The sequence below is a fragment of the Amyelois transitella genome, chromosome 29 (assembly GCF_032362555.1).
Source record: "Amyelois transitella isolate CPQ chromosome 29, ilAmyTran1.1, whole genome shotgun sequence".
Lineage (NCBI taxonomy): Eukaryota > Metazoa > Arthropoda > Insecta > Lepidoptera > Pyralidae > Amyelois > Amyelois transitella.
In genome coordinates this window covers 3,755,772-3,779,929 of record NC_083532.1, presented here as the reverse complement: position 1 = coordinate 3,779,929, position 24,158 = coordinate 3,755,772, and the positions used below count along the sequence as shown (strand labels likewise).

The following is a 24,158-nucleotide window of genomic DNA, read 5'->3' as shown; positions in this document are numbered from 1 at the left end:
TGATAGAATTGAGATTCATATAGTGACAGGTTGCTAGCTCGTCGCCTTAAAGAAGAATCCTAAGTGTACAAGCCTATCCCTTAGTCGCCTTTTACGACATCCATGGGAAAGAGACGTAGTGGTCCTATTCTTTTTATATTGGTGCCGGGAAAACCACACGGGACAATTGCAAATGCAATTATAATATACAGATTTCTATGATACACAAAACATACTTCGATAAAACAACTTAAAAACACCTTTTTAATTATATTTTTGTATGACCTCCATTCGCCTGATAGCATGGCATGACAACCGCCATCTATTGACGTATCTTAATAATACTAATGCTTAAAACATTCACCAGTGCATAATGGCGCTAGTGTCTTTGTCGAATGGTATTCTATTTTTGAAAGTATTCCTATTTTTTTTCTTGGTAATCCACACAGACATAGATCTTGCTAGATACTGTCGTCACCATCAGTATGAAAACCAAGTACTTCAATTTTTTTTTTGCTTCGAAAATAGGTCAATTGGTTATCATTTTTCTACGCGATTTGGCACGCGCCGTATCTACGTGAGGACACACAAAACATTATGCCAATTTCCTTTCGAAGTTCCTCCACCTTCAATAGCTTACTGCTGAGCGTCGTGATCTAGTTTCGAAGCTACGAGGTGGTATAATTTTGAATAAAGCCTACTGTATATACATTCGCGGTATCTAGTCAGATTTATGTCTATAGTAAACTTGCATATACTGTCTATGGTTTTAGTTACATAGGTAATCATGGAAATATAACCAACCAGGAAAAAACATTTGACCAAGTCTGAGACGGGAAAATGACCTTGAAGTTTTTCAATATCCCTCTTTCTATTAGGTATAATTAGAAAGAGATGGATGACAATTGGAAGTGATTGAAACAAAATTAATGACTTCCATTTGTTTTTTTAATTGATTTTTAAGTAATGTTATATTTCTATGATAAACATAAATATATTAATTATGACACATACAAAAGCACACTTAACACAGTTCATGGGCTAAATGTCATAACCATAATGCATTTTTTTGTTTTAGCAAACTTCGCGGAAAGGCTATCAATAGGTCAGCACAGTTTTATTTGTACTTCGATGTAGTATATGCAGTACTATAGTTTTATTTTGCAAGCACTCTGTAGCTTATTCCCTATTTCAATTCAAAATATTATATCATAAAGTACATGAGTTGAATTACAGTTACTGTTGTTATTTTACCGCTATTTACTTTTTAATTTTAAGAATCCCTCGTAAACGTGAGCTTGAATACAATATTAGCTTTTCAAATGATACATTGGGTTTAGCATATGTTTAACTAAGGTTTACTTTTTGACAAACTAATTAATATATTAGAAAAAAATTAAATTAAATTAATTGAAATGTCAAATGATGTAAAAGAGAGCCCGTGAAGGCCTATTTTCTGAAAAAAATATTTATTTTGGTTTTTAAGATGAAATTCTCGCGTTTTTTATTCCAACGAACTAAATTAACTGGAAACTGACCTGACTAATACTTAAGTCATTAGTTGGCTGGCAAGAAAGGAAGGTATTTTTTTTATTTAATATAGTGATTAGGTCACTTTGGGATTAGTGAATAAAAGTAAAAACGATGAAGTTTTTGTTTACTGCAGTCATCTTAAGACTAGATTTATGTGTTCTCTGCTTTAGAAAACGAATATCCAAATTCAATGCATCTTTTGAAAAAAAAACGAATTTTGTACTAAGACTCACGATTACATCGGAGTATTATTTTTATTTTATTTATTTTTAATTTATTTAGAACAGTAACGTACATAGCCATTTCTTACAGCATACTCGAATTGGATACTTTTTTTTTAAAAAATATGATTGTAATTTAATTAATTTAGTGTTTAGTTTATTTATTATTCAACAAATTTGGTTTTAGTTTAGATTATTTTGTAGTTGTTGCAAAATTGTGTTGCTTTCTGCACTATCATTATATATCATCTTATTAGTTATTTTAGTGTAAGCTACCATATTTATTAGTATGTTTTTATACAGAAGTAAAAGTCGTTAAGATAATTTAGTTTAATGATAGTTTTAAACCGAAAAAAGGTTCAACTTGGACACAGATTGTTTTTTTTGGCATAACCATATTTTCGCATAAAATTTTACTTAACAAAACTTATGCTTAATGATGATTAGGACAAATAACTTGGTATAACTACATATTGCGAATAAGATTTACTTTTATATGTCTGACGGCGCAGCATATTAATCTAAATTACTTTCTTGTACCATCTCTTTGTATAAAACACTCATATTTGGCAGAATATATGAATTATCAATAAAAGAAAATATTTCTCGTAGCCAATTTCGAAAATAGTTGTTCGTTTACAACGCGTAATATCCTTCTAGAATGAATTGTGAATCTTTAAATGTTAAAAGTTATAAAGTATATATTGTTCTAGCTTTTTATGTCCCAACTTTGAAAAAAAGCCTAGTTATTAAAGTATATATTAGTTTATTTATATTAGTTTTTTTTTAATTATTAAAAAAATATATCGTTATTAAGATAAAGGTCGTACCTATATAATTAAAAATCTAAGCATTTGAAGAAACGATGTACATAACAGCGAGCAATCTCTCCGTGGAAACAGTTCGACAGATTGATATAAAGTCTTGTTGTATATCTGTCTGTCTGTTTTTGCAGCTCGGTACCTGATCACAAAGGGTTCCACGGACCCACCGTGGACCACGATAGTCCAGTGCTGTTCAGTATACTGGCACACCCTGATAATAAGGTTTGTTTGTTTTTTGTAATTAGTTGATTTAGTGCCGTGTGGATTTCCCGGCACAAATGTAAAAATAGGATCACTCCATTTCTTTCTCATGTATGTCGTGGAAGGCGATTAAGTGATATGGGTATAAACTTGGGATTCTTCATTTAGGCGATGGGCTAGCAACTTGTCACTACTTGAATCTCAGTTCTATCATTAAGCTTATCATACATGTTGTCATGTCTTTATTCCTTACGAGGTTGACAGGGCCAAAAGTCTTGATAAGACTGAAAGGCCACGTTCAGCTGTTTGGCTCGATGATAGAATTGACATTCAAATAGTAACTAAGTAAGGTTGCTAGCCCACCGCCTAAAAGAAGAATCGCAAGTTTATAAGCTTATCCTTTAGTTGCCTTTTACAACATCCATGGGACAGAGATGGTGTAGTCCTATTCTTTCATCTATTGGTGCCGGAAATTAGACGACACTATATATTGGTGCCGAGAACCACACGGCACTATTGGTATTAGGTCATATACAAACGAAAAATAAATATCAATTGACGATTTCTTTTGTTTTTTAAATAAGTCATCATATCATTCTCCTCACAGCTCCTCTCATGCCCTCCCGCCATGAGATTCGTCATCACATCAGTTGGCGGGAAACAACGTCGACTGTTACTCCGTGGGGATTCCCACGGTGTGGTATCTTTGTGGAATGTGGACGATGCCGCTACGCCTGTTCCCAATCAGTTGCCATGTGAGTTGTAAACTACTATTAACCTAGTAATAATCTAGGTGTGTCCTAGTATTGACATAGTATTGACCTGGTCTTGACCTAGTATTGGCCAAGTATTGACTTAGTATTACCTAGTATTGACCAAGGATTGATCTAGTATTGACCAAGCATGAACTAGTATTGAGAAAATATGAACTAGTATGGAGCTAGTATGTCCTAGTATTAACCAATTATTGACTAAGTATTGACCTAGTATTGACATAATAATGCGTAAATAGTAACGACCAAGAATCCTTCTAGTATTGATCTTGCATAGACCTAGTATCGACCTTGTATTGACTTAGTGTATCAGACCATGTATTGACTTAGACTTTTTAATTAAATTGACCAAGCTTGTATTATGGAATTGACTCGTAACTGACCTGAAAATTAAAGTCACAGATATTAACCGTACTATAAGTATCACATTGGTAATACAACATTTACTCACTAGATAGTTTATCTAGTGAGCTATGTAGCCCTGGAGTTTGTTAATGTTTTTCGATTCTGTCAACTGACTGATATGTGTTTTTCTTTTGAATTTGACTCTCTAAATGACTGATGTATGTTTTTTTTTATACAACAGGGCATGCTCCTATAAAGAACACAAGTCTGGACATGGCCTGGGCTGAGATGAATCCCAGCCCGGTCGGGATTCTGGACCAATTGCATCATCCAGATGAACCAGGTAACTGTTTTCTATGCCTAAATGACGACGCAGAGATTGTGCACTTGTCTGTGACACTTCTTTATCCTTTACACGGGCTATACAGAGCCCAAAGGCTCAAAAATACTAAAGTACACGTTCAGCTGTTTGGCTTAATGATAGAATTGAGATTAAAATGTGACAGGTTGCCAGCTCATCGCCCAAAAGAAGAATCACAATTTTATTGTATTTTAGTGTAGTTAAAGTGCCGTGTGGTTCCCGGCACCTATATAAAAAAAAAGAATAGGACCACTCCATCTCGTTCCCATGGATGTCGTAAAAGGCGACTAAGGGATAGGCGTATAAACTTGGGATTCTTCTTTTTAGGCGATGGGCTAGCAACCTGTCACTATTTGAATCTCATTTATATCATTAAGACAAAAAGCTGAACGTGGCCTATCAGTCTCTTCAAGACTATTGGCTCTGTACCCCTATATGTATGTATGTTTAACTTTGTCGACTTTCACAATCTGCACATAAGGAAGAAGAAACTTTTGGTAGACACTTCAAGACCAGCATCGAAGCTAATTATAATTTTTGTTACAGAAATCAAACTCACTGCTTCCATATATCTGCTCGCGGCTAACCGCCTGGTGGTAGGCAGAGAGGACGGCTCCATAGTGATAGTGAACGCCACTCACACGGTGCAGCTGCAGCTGCTGCACGGCCCTCATCAGCAGCTTGACGGTGAGATACCTTAGTATTTCCCCGATACCTGGTATAGCACTAGTATTGTCGTAAGTATTATAATAACTACTAAAATTAACTTTTATCAGCCTAGTATTGTACTAGTATTGTCCTAGTATTTTCTAGTATTGTCCTAGTATTGTACTAGTATCGAAATTAATCCCAGTATCTATTTGTTATTATAATTTGATAGCATGTTAGTATCGTCATATATATCTGCTCGCGGCTAACCGCCTGGTGGTAGGCAGAGAGTACGTAGTAAAACATAGTACAGGTATTTCCTCCAATTCTTTCGCCGTTATAGCTGTCAGACTCTGACACTTCACTTCCCGAGTCCATCAGGACATCCCCAAGTCGTTCTAGTTTCAAATCGCGGGTATACGGGTCTCATAAGTCGCGAGGGTATTTGATACCTATAAGCCTTTTCACTCATTTCGGTAATCGCTGCACCTATTTGTTTATATATATTGTTTATCTATTTTAGTTTTTATGTATGTATGTTATAATTATTTTATATTTTGTGTAGGTATAAATATATTTTTTTAGTTAGACCCCACATAAAGTTCTCTGTCAGACCCAATGGTTGACTGGTAGATAATGTTTCCAGCATTAAGTTCGCCAATTTTGCTATACATTTTTATTTTCTGCAATGATGTTTAAATAAATAAATATCACCCTAGTATTGTCCTAGTTATTATAAAATATATTTTTGCCGGGCACCACACGGCTTAACCACAAAAAAATATTCTCATATTGATATTTATATATTTTTTTCAGACTGGACGGAAAAAAAACATAGGTCATAATTATTGATACATACATACAATCACGTCTTTATCGTATATCCCTTGCGGGGTAGACAGAGCCAATAGTTTTGAAAAGACTGATAGGCCACGTACAGCTGTTTCGCTTAATGATAGAATTGACATTCAAATACACATGTTGCAAGCCTATCGCTAAGTCGCTTTCTACGACATCCAAGGAAAAGGGATGGAGTGGTCCTATTCTTTTTTGTAAAGGTGCCGGGAACCACGCGGCACACAAAATTATTGATATTTAACTATATATTTTTTTTACAGACTGGCCTCCTCATCAGCTCCTACTTGGCCACAATGGAAGGGTGAACTGCCTCCTGTACCCTCACCACGTTCATCAGAGGTGAGTGATGATCTGCGCACACACACACACACACACACACAGACACACACACAGACACACAACACATACACACAACACATACACACAAAATCATGTCTATATCCCTTGCGGGGTAGACAGAGCCAACAGTCTTGAAAAGACTGATAGGCCACGTTCAGCTGTTTGGCTTAATGATTAGTATTGATCTGACTGATGCAAATGTCATTATAACAGTCATCATCATCCTCGTTGCGTTAATAAATAATAAAATCACGCCTCTTTCCCGGAGGGGTAGGCAGAGACTACATCTTTTTCACTTGCCACGATCTCTGCATACTTCCTTCGCTTCGTCCACATTCATAACTATCTTCATGCAAGCTCGGCGGTTTCGGGTATTCTTGACCTCTTTTTTTCTACAGATACGACAAAGCCCACCTTGTGTCCGGCGGTATAGATTTCGCCGTGTGCGTTTGGGACCTGTTCAGCGGCGCGCTACTGCACAGATTCTGCGTTCATGCCGGGGAGATCACCCAGCTGATAGTGCCGCCCAGCAATTGTAGCGTAAGTATGCAATATGTTTGTACCTGGGCGACCGAGCGGTGCTCCTTGGACGCCTGAAAAATAAACGAGATAATAACGCAATGATACTTTATTTACTAATAAATAGATTCTTTTACGGATAAATATGGAAGAACCAATAAAAAATAGTTGCGATGTTATTGCATACATACATAAATCACGACTCTTTACTGGAAGGGTAGGCAGAGACCACATCTTTCCAATTGCCACGATCTCTGCATACTTCTTTCGCTTCATCCTCATTCATAACACTCCTCATAGCTCGTCGGTTTTGGGTACTCTTGACCTGGCCTTTTGCTAGAACGTCTCCGATTTGATCAAAGGGCGTTCGTCTAGGCCTTCCTACTCCAACTTGATCTTGTTATTTTATTTATATACTAGCTGTCCCGGCAAACGTTGTTTTGCCATATAAATAAATTTAAAGTAATTTTTAAAAAATGTTAAGTGTGTCCAACCCTTATCACTAAGGGGTATGAAAAATTGATGTTCTGACCTGATTCTCAGACCTGATCGATATGAGAATCGGTCAAGCCGTTTCGGCGGAGGAGTACGAGAACGAACATTGTGACACGAGAATTTTATATATAACATACTACGTATATTGAACGCCGTACGTAACGTACCTCTATTATATATCGCACGTTTCGAATCAGGTTTCAATGATGGGTGGTCACCGATCGACTATCAAATGTTATTAATTTCACCCATTTTGTTACAGCCAAGAATACAGAAGTGCATATGCTCGGTGGCTTCAGACCACAGCGTCACACTGCTCAGTGAGTATTTAGAATAGAATAGATTTTTTTTCAAAATTGGATACAAGGTACCACTTATTGACGTCACATCACTTAAATCTAATTATAACTACTACCGCTTTCAAAGCGCATTTTATAACTGATTTTTAACTTTCGCCGTGCCTTGTGGTTCCTGGCACCAATAAAAAAAGGAAAGGCGACTAAGGGATATGCTTATAAACTTGGCATTCTTCTTTAAGGCAATGGGCTAGCAATTTGTCACTATTTGAATCTTAATTCTATCATTAAGCTGGACGTGGCCTATCGGTCTTTTCACGACTGTTGACTCTGTCCACCACACAAGGGATATAGACGTGACCATAAGTATGTATGTAATGGATACAAGGTATCACTTATTGACGTCACATCACTTAAATCCTTTTCATTCTTTCAAGTTTGTTGACTCTCTCTTCCCAGCAAGGGATTTATACGTTATTTAAAAAAAAAATACGATAATACAATATATATATATATATACAAATACTTAATACATAATAAATATGACGGCCTCTGTGGCGCAGCGGTAGTACGCTTGTCTGTGTCATCGGAGGTCCCGGGTTCGAATCCCGGCCAGGGCATGATGAGAAAAGAACTTTTTCCGATTGGCCTAGGTCTTGGATGTTTATCTATATTAAGTATTTATTATAAAATATAGTATCGTTGAGTTAGTATCCCGTAACACAAGTCTCAAAGAACTTACTTCGAGGCTAACTCGATCAGTGTAATTTGTCCCGTATACATTTATCATTTACTAGAGGCCGCCCGCGACTTCGTCCGCATGGAAACCCTATCAATCCCGCGGGAACTCTGGGATAAAAAGTAGCCTATATGTTATTCTGGGTCTACAGCTACCTACATACCAAATTTCATGGTAATCGGTTCAGTAGTTTTTGCCTTTATAATAGTAGTAGGAAGGATTATTTATACATTTTCTGTCAGGTCTAACCGAACGCAAATGCGTCACTCTCGCGTCCCGCCACCTGTTCCCCGTGGTGAGCATCAAATGGCGGGTCGCGGACGACTTCATGGTGGTGGCCTGCAGCGACGGCACCGTCCACGTGTGGCAGATGGAGACTGGACACTTGGACAGGGTATTACATGGTCAGTGTCTTTGTACTAGAACCAACAAGTAATTTACTTACTCTAGGGTCGCGGACGACTTCATGGTGGTGGCCTGCAGCGACGGCACCGTCCACGTGTGGCAGATGGAGACTGGACACTTGGACAGGGTATTACATGGTCAGTGTCTTTGTACTAGAACCAACAAGTAATTTACTTACTCTGGGGTCGCGGACGACTTCATGGTGGTGGCCTGCAGCGACGGCACCGTCCACGTGTGGCAGATGGAGACTGGACATTTGGACAGGGTATTACATGGTCAGTGTCTTTGTACTAGAATAAACAAGTAATTTACTGACTCTGGGGTTAGGTTGTAGTCGCGGACGACTTCATGGTGGTGGCCTGCAGCGACGGCACCGTCCACGTGTGGCAGATGGAGACTGGACATTTGGACAGGGTACTGCATGGTCAGTGTCTTTGTACTAGAACCAACAAGTAATTTACTTACTCTAGGGTCGCGGACGACTTCATGGTGGTGGCGTACAGCGACGGCACCGTCCACGTGTGGCAGATGGAGACTGGACATTTGGACAGAGTATTACATGGTCAGTGTCTTTGTACTAGAATAAACAAGTAATTTACTCACTCTGGGGTTAGGCTGTAGTCGCGGACGACTTCATGGTGGTGGCGTACAGCGACGGCACCATCCACGTGTGGCAGATGGAGACTGGACATTTGGACAGGGTATTGCATGGTCAGTGTCTTTGTACTAGAGCAAACAAGTAATTTACTTACTCTGGAGTTAAGTTGTAGTCGCGGACGACTTCATGGTGGTGGCCTGCAGCGACGGCACCGTCCACGTGTGGCAGATGGAGACTGGACATTTGGACAGGGTACTGCATGGTCAGTGTCTTTGTACTAGAACAAACAAGTAATTTACTTACTCTGGGGTCGCGGACGACTTCATGGTGGTGGCGAGCAGCGACGGCACCGTCCACGTGTGGCAGATGGAGACTGGACATTTGGACAGGGTATTACATGGTCAGTGTCTTTGTACTAGAACCAACAAGTAATTTACTGACTCTGGGGTTAGGTTGTAGTCGTGGCGTACGACATATTGTGGTGGGGTACGACATATGGTGGTGGCGAGCAGCGACGGCACCGTCCACGTGTGGCAGATGGAGACTGGACATTTGGACAGGGTATTACATGGTCAGTGTCTTTGTACTAGAACAAACAAGTAATTTACTTACTCTGGGGTCGCGGACGACTTCATGGTGGTGGCCTGCAGCGACGGCACCGTCCACGTGTGGCAGATGGAGACTGGACATTTGGACAGAGTACTGCATGGTCAGTGTCTTTGTACTAGAACAAACAAGTAATTTACTTACTCTGGGGTCGCGGACGACTTCATGGTGGTGGCCTGCAGCGACGGCACCGTCCACGTGTGGCAGATGGAGACTGGACATTTGGACAGGGTATTACATGGTCAGTGTCTTTGTACTAGAACCAACAAGTAATTTACTGACTCTGGGGTTAGGTTGTAGTCGTGGCGTACGACATATTGTGGTGGGGTACGACATATGGTGGTGGCGAGCAGCGACGGCACCGTCCACGTGTGGCAGATGGAGACTGGACATTTGGACAGGGTATTACATGGTCAGTGTCTTTGTACTAGAACAAACAAGTAATTTACTTACTCTGGGGTCGCGGACGACTTCATGGTGGTGGCCTGCAGCGACGGCACCGTCCACGTGTGGCAGATGGAGACTGGACATTTGGACAGGGTACTGCATGGTCAGTGTCTTTGTACTAGAACAAACAAGTAATTTACTTACTCTGGGGTCGCGGACGACTTCATGGTGGTGGCCTGCAGCGACGGCACCGTCCACGTGTGGCAGATGGAGACTGGACACTTGGACAGGGTATTACATGGTCAGTGTCTTTGTACTAGAACCAACAAGTAATTTACTTACTCTAGGGTCGCGGACGACTTCATGGTGGTGGCCTGCAGCGACGGCACCGTCCACGTGTGGCAGATGGAGACTGGACACTTGGACAGGGTATTACATGGTCAGTGTCTTTGTACTAGAACCAACAAGTAATTTACTTACTCTGGGGTCGCGGACGACTTCATGGTGGTGGCCTGCAGCGACGGCACCGTCCACGTGTGGCAGATGGAGACTGGACACTTGGACAGGGTATTACATGGTCAGTGTCTTTGTACTAGAACAAACAAGTAATTTACTTAGTAGTTGTGGCGTACGACTTCATGGTGGTGGCCTGCAGCGACGGCACCGTCCACGTGTGGCAGATGGAGACTGGACATTTGGACAGGGTACTGCATGGTCAGTGTCTTTGTACTAGAACCAACAAGTAATTTACTTGCTCTGGGGTTAGGCTGTAGTCGTGGCGTACGACATATGGTGGTGGCGAGCAGCGACGGCACCGTCCACGTGTGGCAGATGGAGACTGGACATTTGGACAGGGTATTACATGGTCAGTGTCTTTGTACTAGAACAAACAAGTAATTTACTTACTCTGGGGTCGCGGACGACTTCATGGTGGTGGCCTGCAGCGACGGCACCGTCCACGTGTGGCAGATGGAGACTGGACATTTGGACAGGGTACTGCATGGTCAGTGTCTTTGTACTAGAACAAACAAGTAATTTACTTACTCTGGGGTCGCGGACGACTTCATGGTGGTGGCCTGCAGCGACGGCACCGTCCACGTGTGGCAGATGGAGACTGGACACTTGGACAGAGTACTGCATGGTCAGTGTCTTTGTACTAGAACAAACAAGTAATTTACTTACTCTGGGGTCGCGGACGACTTCATGGTGGTGGCCTGCAGCGACGGCACCGTCCACGTGTGGCAGATGGAGACTGGACATTTGGACAGAGTATTACATGGTCAGTGTCTTTGTACTAGAACAAACAAGTAATTTACTTACTCTGGAGTTAGGTTGTAGGCGTGGCGTACGACATCATGGTGGTGGCGTATAGCATATGGTGGTGGCGGACGACTTCATGGTGGTGGCGTATAGCGACGGCACCGTCCACGTGTGGCAGATGGAGACTAGACATTTGGACAGGGTACTGCATGGTCAGTGTGTTTGTACTAGAACAAACAAGTAATTTACTTACTCTGGAGTTAGGTTGTAGTCGCGGACGACTTCATGGTGGTGGCCTGCAGCGACGGCACCGTCCACGTGTGGCAGATGGAGACTAGACATTTGGACAGGGTACTGCATGGTCAGTGTGTTTGTACTAGAACAAACAAGTAATTTACTTACTCTGGAGTTAGGTTGTAGTCGCGGACGACTTCATGGTGGTGGCGAGCAGCGACGGCACCGTCCACGTGTGGCAGATGGAGACTAGACATTTGGACAGGGTACTGCATGGTCAGTGTGTTTGTACTAGAACAAACAAGTAATTTACTTACTCTGGAGTTAGGTTGTAGTCGCGGACGACTTCATGGTGGTGGCGAGCAGCGACGGCACCGTCCACGTGTGGCAGATGGAGACTGGACATTTGGACAGAGTATTACATGGTCAGTGTCTTTGTACTCCTCTAGAGTTACACTTGTGGCCTTGAGGGAAGAATTTTTACAAGAAGAATTACTTTGGGGTTATTTCAATTTACTTGGATTAGATCTTGTGCCGCCCTGTGCGTCACAGTTTTCTTAGTCGAGCTTCATCACCGTTCGACCACAGTCGCTTTCGTAAGGTTACATGGTGTGTTCTCCATTGTCATTGGTGTGTTTTACATAGTCGTATAGACATTTGGATACGGATTATATGTGCGTGGTCACATCATATCGTCTTGCCACCTAGTGGTGGTGAGCATCAAATGGTGGTGATGGAAGACTTCATGGTGGTGGCGTACAGTGACGGCACCGTCCACGTGTGGCAGATGGAGACTGGACATTTGGACAGGGTATTACATGGTCAGTGTCTTTGTACTAGAACAAACAAGTTGTGGCGACATCTCTACGCCACTCGTCACAACATCCAATCAAACAACTATGTACTGTCAATCATCACGAAGGAATTGAAGCGCTCAACCAATAGCAGCGAAGAATCTAAATCGCGATTTCAAAGATTTCACGGATTGGAGCTATATATACAACCTCCGACACAACATCGTCGGAGCCGCGGTTCCCCAGGCATAACACCTAGCCTGGCGGAAGATCTTCCCTATGGTGGCGGTCGAGCCCGAATCATCGTTCCCGCTACAAAGTAATTTACTTACTCTGGGGTTAGGTTGTTGTCGTGTATGACATATGGTGGTGGCGAGCAGCGACGGCACCGTCCACGTGTGGCAGATGGAGACTGGACATTTGGACAGGGTATTACATGGTCAGTGTCTTTGTACGCAGCTAGAGTTACACTTGTGGCCTTGAGGGAAGAATTTTTACAAGAAGAATTACTTTGGGGTCATTTCGATTTACTTGGATTAGATCTTGTGCCGCCCTGTGCGTCACAGTTTTCTTAGTCGAGCTTCATCACCGTTCGACCACAGTCGCTTTCGTAATGTTACATGGTGTGTTCTCCATTGTCATTGGTGTGTTTTACATAGTCGTATAGACATTTGGATACGTGTGGCAGATGGAGACTGGACATTTGGACAGGGTACTGCATGGTCAGTGTCTTTGTACTCCTCTGGAGAACATGTTGGGGTCTTGAGAGAAGAATTTTTATAAGAAGCGCCTCCCCACTGAAATTAGCAGTTCGCAGAGAAACTAGAAGGTACGACCAACCGATCTCCTCTATAAGCCGGTTGAACCTAGAACTCCACTATTTGAATCTCAATTCTATCATTACGCTAAGCAGCTGAACGTGGCCTGTCAGCCTGTCAAGACTGCTGGCTCTGTCTCCCCACAGGGTGTAAAGATGTGATAATATGAAGGAAAGCTGACCCCAGTTCTCGAAGCAATATGGTGAAGGGTGCAACTGGGAATGCGCAAAAATGAGAGAAAGAGAGTTAATTTAGCGTGCAACCATACATACATACATATAGTCACGTCTATATCCCTTGCGGGCTAGACAGAGACAACAGTTTTGAAAAGACTGACAGGCCACGTTCAGCTTTTTGGCTCGATGATAGAATTGAGATTCAAATAGTGACAGGTTGCTAGCCCATCGCCTAAAAGAAGAATCCCAAGTTTATAAGCCTATCCCTTAGTCGCCTTTTACGACATCCATGGGAACGAGATGGAGTGGTCCAGTAAATTTAGCGTGCAATATGGAATTATTCATTGTTACCTTTCATCCTCCCACCAGGTATGATAGCTGAGGAAGTGCTGGCCGCGTGCGACGAAGCCCTGGCCGATGACCTGGGCGGGTCGCTGTCACACGGCTCCGGCGACATGCAGGGGCTGGCCAATCCAGCTGTGCACTTCTTCAGGTGGATGGTCCTTCTTTTTTGTTTGTAACACAAGACTGCCCTGGTATAACTAAAATGCCGTTATCTGCCAAATCCTTGTTTTAAGTAAAACGTCAAAAACTGCGGTAAAAATTTAAACTGATGCCATTCATCAATGAGAACGCCTATTAATGACTTAAAGGTACCAAAAAGTCGTATATACAGATCGAAAGAGATTTTTTTTTTCTTATTTTACTGGTAAAAAAGGTGTAAATCCTGATGTCAGATAACGGCATTTTAGTTATACCACGGCAGAAGATATTTTTCAGCCGAGTGTTGCGTTTGCCGGGAGCCCCACGTTGGGCGCCACTGTGGTGTTTTAGGCGTCACAGGTAATAGGAATGAGAGATGATTAATAAATTGATAATATAATTCCGGCACCAAAAGAAAAAAGAATAGGACCACTCCATCTCTTTCCCATGGATGTCGTAAAAGGTGACTAAGGGATAGGCTTACATACTTGAGATTCTTTTTAGGCGATGGGCTAGCAACCTGTCACTATTTGAACCTCAATTCTATCTTAAAGCCAAATAGCTGAACGTAGCCTATCAGTCTTTACAAGACTGTTGGCTCTGTCTACCCCGCCAGGGATATAGACGTGATTATATGTATGTATGTAGATATTTTTCAGCTGAGTGTTGCGTTTGCCGGGAGCCCCACGTTGGGCGCCACTGTGGTGTTTTAGGCGTCACAGGTAAGAAGAATGAGAGATGATTAATAAATTGATAGTATAATTCCGGCACCAAAAGAAAAAAGAATAGGACCACTCCATCTCTTTCCCATGGATGTCGTAAAAGGTGACTAAGGGATAGGTTTATATACTTGAGATTCCACTTTTAAGCGATGGGCTAGCAACCTGTCACTATTTGAATCTCAATTCTATCATTAAGCCAAGCGGCTGAACATGGCCTTTCAGTCTTTCGATGACTGTTGGCTCTGTCTACCCTGCAGGGGTATAAACGTGATTATATGTTTATGTTTCTTCTCCAACCAGGGGTCTTCGCCACCGCAATCTGACAGCCATGCGAGCGGCCACCCAGCGTGGGTTGGCGGCGCTGCAATCCACGGGTGGGGCCGGCGGTGGGGGACCTTTAGCTGAACCGGCGAGGCCCAGGCGGGCAATGCTCACTGTGCAAGGGTTCCGGTCCAATCCTGCAGGTATTTGCTGTGTCTGTAGGTACTGTGTTTGTTTGCCGTGTGGTTCCCGGCACCGATGCAAAAAATAAATAGGACCACTTCATCTCTTTCCCGTGGATGTCGTAAAAGGCGATGGATGTCGTTTTTTTTATGTGTTACTTATAATTTGTTATGTACAATAAAGAATTTACAAACAAACAAACAAAAGGCGACTAAGGGATTGGCTTGCAAACTTGAGATTATTTTTTTAGGCGATGGGCTAGCAACCTGTCACTATTTGAATCTCAATTCTATCATTAAGCCAAATAGCTGAACGCGGCCTATGAGTCTTAAAAAGACTGTTGGCTCTGTCTAACCGTAAATATAGTCGTGATTAAATGTATGTATATGTATACTATGTTGATACTAGGTGAATACTTGGCAGATACTAGATAAGTACTAGTTAGACACTAAATAGGTAGGTTGGGGATTATTAGCTGAACCAGCATGACACAGGAGAGCCATGCTCACTATGCAACCCTGCAAGTATGTCTTGTGTCTATACTATGAATATTCTAGGTTTGTTAGATACTAGGTTGTTACTAGGTCAATACTAGACATGTTCTAGGTAGATACAAAGTGGATATTAAGTAGAAACAAAGCAGAATTTAGGTAGGTAATAAGTATGTATACCTGGTATGATAGATAGATAGACTCTTTATTGCCCCATAAGAAAAAGAAAATCAGGAAAAAACATAGGTAATGGTAGGTACAAAGAATACTACGTAGATGATCCTAGATTGGGTGAGTCAAGTTTATTTGACCCGAATCGACTACCATCTGACCTCCGCAACCTCTGCAGAGGAACCTAACTAATATTGGATCAGTAATACTCAATGTGATACTACTTGTTGGAATCAATGGTGAATGTTATGAATACTTTAAATTTATAAAATTACATTGTATAATGTGGGATATAAATATATGATTTTTAAATCGATAATAATTTCGCAAGATATCAAATCAATTGACGTGAGAAATCAAATCGGTAACTTTATAGTACAACATGAAATGAACTGTCAAAATTAAAATAAATGGTTGGACAAGTCGTAATTCGGATATATATATATATATATGTATATATACGGGACAAATTACACAGATTGAGTTAGCCTCGAAGTAAGTTTGAAACTTGTGTTACGAGATACTAACTCAACGATACTATATTTTATAATAAATATATAGATAAACATCCAAGACCCAGGCCAATCAGAGAAAGTTCGTTTCTCATCATGCCCAGGCCGGGATTCGAACCAACCTCCGGTGACACAGACAAGCGCACTACCGCTGCGCCACAGAGGCCGTCAAGATGTATTCACTCAAGACACTTCTCGTCCACAGATCCTGAAAGCCACATCCTGTTCTTCGACATCGAAGGTCTGATCGTGGAACTGCTCAGTGAGGAGTACTCCGCCATGAGTCCGGCTAGCTTGGAGGTCAGTTGACTTAGCAAGTCAGATATATCAATCAACTTGTGGCGATACCTAATACATTTTTTGTACGTACTAGTATGTATGTGTATGTATGTATGTTAGTATAACGCGTTCTGTAAACCGTTGGTATGGTTTTAATACAATTTAAAAATATGTGTAAGATCTGTCAACAGAATTTTAAATTCATAGGGCATCAAAATCGGTGTAGTAGTTTTTGAGATATTCAAGATTTTGTTTACATAATTGTGAATATCTCAATGAAACCATGTTTTTTTTTATTCCATACACAACTAGACCAGTATGGAGCCATTAAATTTTTAATTTAATTTAATTTCATTAAATCATCTTCTTCCCCTGAGCTTAGAGGAGCCCAGGGTATGCCTCTGACCATGGATCCTGGATTGGGTGAGTCAGGTTTTTACACGAAGCGACTCCCGTCTGACCTCCGCAACCTTTGCAGCGGAACCTAACCCGTATTGGATCGATCATGGTTACATATCCAGTTGCCTGAATGAACAGGTATCGCAATAATATTTTCCCTCACCGTAAAATCATCGGTTAGTATTCAAACTAATGTACCTACAAAATTTAAAAAATAGTCCATTTCGCGGTGGGATTATAATCTGTGCCTTTTTAACTGGGCATCTTACCGATACTACTATCGGCGCTCTCTAAATAAATTTAATTGTATGTTATATCTTGGTTTAAATATATATATTTTTTATACTGTACTAGGAGGCTGGATTGGTGACCAGTGAATACATGAATCTGGCTGCCCTTACGCAGTCTGCGAGTCCCGATGCCACTAAACGGATATCCGGTAAATAGGTTTTACATATATATATATATATATATCTGGTAAATATGATATATATATAATATACATACATAAAATCACGCCTTTTTCCCGGAGGGGTAGGCAGAGACTACCTCTTTCCACTTGCCACGATCTCTGCATACTTCCTTCGCTTCATCCACATTCATAACTCTCTTCATGCAAGCTCGGCGGTTTCGGGTACTTTTGACCTGACCCTTTACCATTTATATATATATATATATATATATATATATATATACATAGATTTTAATGCTAAAACAATTGACGTGACCGTTTGAAGCGCTTACGTATGTTAAGCAACCCCAGGTAAAGTCCTCAATTGGATGGGTGACCGCAAGTGACAAAATTCCCGAACTTATTCTTACATACATATGCCAGTTGTTTTAAATTCTGAATACATTTTATTCATTCTAAAAAAGAAAAATCATTAAAGCACACCTCTTTCCCGGAGGGGTAGGCAGAGACTATATCTCTCCATATACACAGATGCAACATGAAAAAGGTGTCAATAAAGATTTATGCAATGTTAATTTTTATATTTTCGTCTTGTCAATGCTTACCTACCGGATAGATTTCTTTGGGCGCGTGAAAGACAAGGCCGGCGATATGGAACGCATACTGAAGGAAAAGGACAAACATGGTGGGTCTTTTTATTAATACTTGAAACGCTTCTTGTCGTTCTAATAGTGTGGAAACTTCTTGATAAGTAAATTAAAATATCATCAACATAACAATGAGTCAACAATACAAAAAAAAACTAATTAGGATAAGGAAAAAATATATGTTTCGTCAAAATATGCAACAAGCTTCGTCGAAACAAAAGAAGTCTTCAGAAAAATATCCTCTCTATATTATATAAATGACTGTCGCAACATTCGTCAAAGAACAAATCAACACTTACTAGAATATGTTTCGTCAGAAATGTTTAGATAAATATCAGCAACATGTTTCGTCAAAATGTGCCGGCACGATTGCAGCAAGTTTCGTCAAAGAGTTACTTGGACTTAACACAACATCTTTCTCCTGGCGAAAGTACCGCCGTGCTGAACTGTGACCCTATATTAGGAATTTATTTATTTATTTTAAACTTTATTGCACAAAAAAAATGTACAAAAGGCGGACTTAATGCCGTTTGGCATTCTCTTCCAGTCAACCAGCTGACCAAACAGAAAAAACTTTAAGTGGGTGGTGCGATAAAGTCCACAATTGTGCACAGGAATGTTAGGTTTATACACGTAGCAACTCCCGTCTGACCTCCGCAACCTTTGCAGGTGCCTAACCCGTATTGGATGGAAAGGTGCAGTGTTTCTCAACATTTTTTTTTCAACCATAAGAGCTTCGCTTAGCACTAATGTGCTTAGAGAAAACTAAACTAAACGAAAATTAAACTTAGAGAATAGTCATGTCATGGCAGAGTTAAGATTTGAACATGTGCCTCTGTGCACACCTTGATCTCTTTTACCGAATAACTAATCACAATATGTTTCGTCATAAAAAAAATTACAGAAAAATATACGCAACACGTTTCGTCAAAATTAATTGTAGTAAAATATATCATTCTCCCCAGGTATTCTGGCGAAGATGAAGGAAGGCGCTGAGACTATGCAGACGAAACTGCAGGCCAAAGCCGAGCAGCTGAAGGGGCATTTGGAGCATAAAGGTGAGTGGAATTTTCAGGATTTACATCGGTCAACGGCTTTATAGATGACTTTTTAGGTGATTAATAACGGTTGGTAGACAGTATATTAAATATAGTATAGATTTATTTTCAAAATTGGATACAAGGTATCACTTATTGACTTTACATCACTTAAATTATATCTATTACCGCTTCCAAAGCGCATGTGTACCTAATGGAAGCGGCGAAATAAAGTACACTGCAGCATATAGGTATGTAACTAACTGTATGCAAACCTTTGTCTGGCAAACCAAATATGTGTGTGTCATGATGTCAATTGGTATCAATTCATTTTTTTAATTCGCGGACGAAGAACGCATTCTGAAATCAAACTAATAAATACCCATATTTATGTGAAAAATTACAAAATAATTATTATACATACATTACTATATAATTATACATACAATACTGAAATCATTGACTTTATCATAATATTGATGAAAAATATTTACAACGCGACACGTAAATATAGATCTCTTTTGTTTCAAAATATTTTTTAATTTGTATCATACATGTATCGATCGCGCCTCTTTCCTGGAGGGGTGGGCAGAGACTACATATATATAATCACGCTTTTATCCCTGGCTGACTGATAGGCCACACCAGGCCTGGCCACGTTCAGCTGTTAGGCTTAATGATAGAATTGAGATTCAAACAGTGACAGGTTGCTAGCCCATCGCCTAAAAAAAGAATCACAAGTTTGTAAGCCTATCCTTTAATCGCCTTTTACGACATCCACGGGAAAGTGATGGAGTGGTCCTATTATTCTTTGAACTAGTGTCGGGTACCACACGCCGGCACTATTAGATAAATGATAATAGTGATAAAACAATTAATCATTAATGTACGCTCCAATTTCCAATGAAGGAAGTGCTAGCGTGTATTGAGCGAGATATAATAATATTTACGCGGCAAACACCCGCCGCCAAGGCGAGCTACATTCGTCGCTCATTTTGTACGCGTCGTGTTAACGGTGACACGGCACGGCGGGATAGCGAGCGTGTTGGCGCGAGCTTGTTGGCTAATCTATGATTGTTTTGACAAATTACATAAATATATATGTATATACATATGGTCACGTCTATATCCCTTGCAGGGTAAGAGCCAACGGTCTTGCAAAGACTGAATGGCCACGTTCAGCTATTTGGCTCAATGATAGAAGTGAGATTCAAATAGTGACAAGTTGCTAGCCAAACGCCTAAAAGAAGAATCACAAGTTTGTAAGCTTATCCCTTAACTACTTAGTCGCCTTTTACGACATCCATGGGAAAGATATGGAGGGGTTCTATTCTTTTTTTTTGTCGAATTGTGCCGTGAACAACACGGCACAAGAAACAAATTCTCTGAAAATATGGTAAAATTCTTTCAGCGATTTCTTTATTTCATACTAGAGGACGCCTGCGTCTTCTATCGCATATAACGCAAAATACCGTTCCCGCGGGAATTTCGGGTAATCCTCTCTTAGTGCGTTCCTTGACCATTTAAAGAACATAATGCCAAATTTCAAGTCTTAAGGTTCAGCGGTTTGGGCTGTGCGTTTTCGTCAGTCAGTCGCACTTATGTATGTATATAGATGTGTAAACATACATATGTCACGTATTTATTCCTTACGGGGTAGATAGAGCCTACAATATCATAATGCTCCAATTTCCAATGAAGCAAGTGCGTTAAAACAACATCACTCCCTCCATTTTGAAATTCAAATTCACCAAACCGTTAAAAAGCGACGCAATAAAATAATATTCAATAGATTTATTTGAAAAGTTGGCGCGTTTTTAATTAAAAACCTTATAACTGGTTCTATAGAAATTTAGAAAAATTCTTCGTTCGTATTTAAAGTTTTGTTTTTAGATTTGAGCATTTTTTTAGGGAATCTATCAACATTAAAAAAAAATTTCGAAGCCTCGCCGTTCCAATATTTACCGTTCTAAACTAGCTCAAGATCATCAAAATTGTTCACCATCCTTCCCGCCCGTGTGTCCGTAGACAAGGAGAGCCTACGCCCTCTTCAAGGCAGTCTAGATTTCGCACCAACAATCACTAGCTCTTATCACCGAGCCGCAGGGGTCAGATTGCAATGACGCAAAATTAGGGCTGCGTTGCAAAATACATTTATAGTGTTTCCTTTGTTCTACATTTTATTGGTTGCTAGGTTTCGTGAGCGGTTTTGCTTGCAAGGTTCATTTGAGGCTAGGGCTTGTCAAGTATGTTTTTTTTTTTTAAAGGCTGAATAAAATTGACATTGGTGCTTTGTTTTTTTTGATGATTTACATTATTATTGTGCTTGTTATTCTGTACTTTAAACACTTGGAAATAGCAAATACGATGAGTTTTCTACCTATAAAACTTTCGACTAAGCCTAAACGAACGTGCCTTGATTGAATACCCAAGTAACAATTAGGCGCTAAAGTAAGATTTATAATAAGTCTATAAAAGCGCTAACTAGATTCTAAAGTGGTTTATGGGTGTAACAAATTAGTGTTAGAGCGCGCTCTAACCCTACTTTACCCCCGAATTAGGCACAATTTTTATATTACTTAAGGTTGTATAATGACGGTATACAAGAGTTATGGTAATTGACTAAGAGGTACAATCAGTGCTATAAGAAAGTTATTATAGCGGTAACAGGATCTCTTAGCGATACAAGAGGGGTAAATAAGCGTCAACTGACTCCTTAAGCGGTACAGTAGAGAAACAAAGGCGTTAATTATATTTTCAAGCGCTAAAAGGGAGGTAAATAGGTGTTTCGTAACGGTCTGAACGCTATTCAAGATAATTAAACTAATTTTGTGATCTAATAATAAATAATTTTATTTTCAATGGCTATAAGTTTACGACTAATGATTTTTATATTAAACAAAAAAAAGTGATATTGTATGGTGCGAAAGGAAGCATATTTTTGCTGCGAAGGGAAGTACACTGTGAATATGTTACATATTTATTGGCAAATAATTCGAGCGCCCGATGTATGTTGTCTATTTACTGAAAACTTTTCCACGTATTTACAACAATTTTTGTTTATTTTGGTTGCGACGCCATTGTCAAAAACAAGTAGTCAATATAAGAAATACAGTAGTGACCTTAAGCGCTATTACTTTACCTTTAGTCACAAAAAAGTAACAATAGACGCTAGAGGATCTGTTATAGCGAAAAATTATACTCCTATTTGACTTAAGGTAATGCAAGAGAGTTTTGTATAACTTCAAGCATTTGGTTCTATATAAGATTAAATAAACACTATTGTAAGGCTGGTAGCGCTTATTAACGCTATTGTGCAACTTTAGGTTCTTGTAAAGAGTTTATTATCACCTGCATAGCACTTTTGGAGGTAGTAGCTAATTCTTATTCTTATTTAGATCTTAGAGTTCTAAGATTCACTTAAAGCTATAACACAAAATGCTGTGCATGTACAACAGTGTTAAGATTTGCCATAATACATCCATAACCTTTAAGCTCGCCTAATTGTCGCGCTTGTAACTCTGTATTATAAAGTGGCGTACCAAGTAACGTATATCACTATACGTTACTTGGTACGCCACTTTATCGCCAATAGTCATAAGTGCTGCTACTGTAATGCCTTTGTAGCCCACTAAGTAACAAAATAAGCTCTAATCGTCGCCTAAATGTTTGTTGGGTAGGGATCGTTCTGGCAAAAGTTTAGACAGCGTGCACGAGAAGAGTCATGAATGAAGATGATTTAATAATACCACTAAGTATTTATTATGTTCAAAAACGTCTACATGATATTATGATTCTTTTTATTCAACTTATCTCTTTCACATTTTGAAATATACATTTAATATCGAAGATTAAGATCTGCAAAAAGCGAAAATTTTACGCCACCGACAAAAAAGCGACGAAATTAACACCACCTTAAAATAGTAATGAATTTAATGCCACCTTCTCGAGAATACAGGTTTTTCGCAAATCTCACTGGAACTATAGTTTTTACCGGGATGAAAGCTATGCTCTTCTTCAGACTCTTAATAACATAAAAGTTTGAAGAAAATTAATTCAGTAGATAACCCGTTAAGTGGTAACAAACAAACAAACGTTACAAAGAATTATGCAGGAGCGTGATAAATGAGAGATGTAGTCTCTGGCTACCCCTGTGATCTCAATTATGTATTGTATATGAAAGCATAGACCGTCCATAGACTAATATTCTATTGCAATATTAAATTTTAATCTGATGGCCAACATAAAACGATTTGGTTAAATAGAAAAAAAAAAAAAAAATTGCCCGATGCCCGACACGCCCTTGGCCGATGTTGCATATTCAGTTGTAATTATAGGAAGTAAATTAACAATTAATTAAATTGTCAGCGTCCATAACCAATATTAATGTACCAAGGTTTGATGATATTAACATAATTTGCAACACTAAATGTTACGTACAATACATACATTTATTAACGCCCATATCCCTTGCGGGGTAGACAAGGCCAACATTCTTGAAAGACTAATGGACCAAGTTCAACTGTTAGGCTTAATGATAGAATTGAGATTCAAATAGTGACAGGTTGCTAGCCCATCGCCTAAAAGAGGAAACCCAAGTTTAAAAGCCTATCCCCTAGTCGCCTTTTACGCATCCATGGGAACGAAATGGAGTGGTCCTATTATTTTTTTTTTATTGGTGCCGGAGACCAAACGGCACTAAATGTTAGGTGGGCTTTATTAATTTAACTTCTTCGTTGCGCCTTGTGGTTCCCCCCATTTAAGAACAGGACCACTCTATCTCTTTCCCATATAAAAGAGAACAGAGAATACATCTTTCCACTTGCCACGATGCCTTTTTTGCGCGTTGCGCACGCGCTTTGCCGGTCATTGCTAACTAGCTGTTGTCCGCAACTTCGTCCCCCTATGAAATGAGAACAGCTGATGCCTATGGATGTTTTTGTGGCGACACAGTCAATCACGCGACGCCATCAGCCAATAACAGCGAAGAGTCTAAATCGCGCAAGCAAAGACTTCACGGATTGGAGCAAATATACAACCAACGACTTAACATCGTCTGCGGCGCGGTTCCCCAGGCTTAACACCTAGCCTGGCGGAAGATCTTCCCTTTGGTGGCGGTCGAGTCCGAATCATCGCTCCCGCTACTACTTAT

General features: G+C 40.1%; 1 protein-coding gene across 1 annotated transcript in view; it reads left to right on the top strand.

The window, feature by feature from the left end:
* Positions 1-24,158, top strand: part of LOC106132238 (WD repeat-containing protein 7) — a 109,832-nt gene that overhangs the window by 13,436 nt on the left and 72,238 nt on the right. The window contains exons 9-21 of the mRNA XM_060952788.1: positions 2,689-2,779; positions 3,366-3,513; positions 4,118-4,219; positions 4,784-4,924; positions 6,004-6,082; positions 6,481-6,622; positions 7,359-7,416; positions 8,374-8,535; positions 13,779-13,902; positions 14,915-15,078; positions 16,438-16,532; positions 17,265-17,349; positions 18,935-19,027. Of these exons, the coding sequence (XP_060808771.1) occupies positions 2,689-2,779; positions 3,366-3,513; positions 4,118-4,219; positions 4,784-4,924; positions 6,004-6,082; positions 6,481-6,622; positions 7,359-7,416; positions 8,374-8,535; positions 13,779-13,902; positions 14,915-15,078; positions 16,438-16,532; positions 17,265-17,349; positions 18,935-19,027 (1,484 nt within the window). The remainder of the gene's footprint in view (positions 1-2,688; positions 2,780-3,365; positions 3,514-4,117; positions 4,220-4,783; positions 4,925-6,003; positions 6,083-6,480; positions 6,623-7,358; positions 7,417-8,373; positions 8,536-13,778; positions 13,903-14,914; positions 15,079-16,437; positions 16,533-17,264; positions 17,350-18,934; positions 19,028-24,158) is intronic.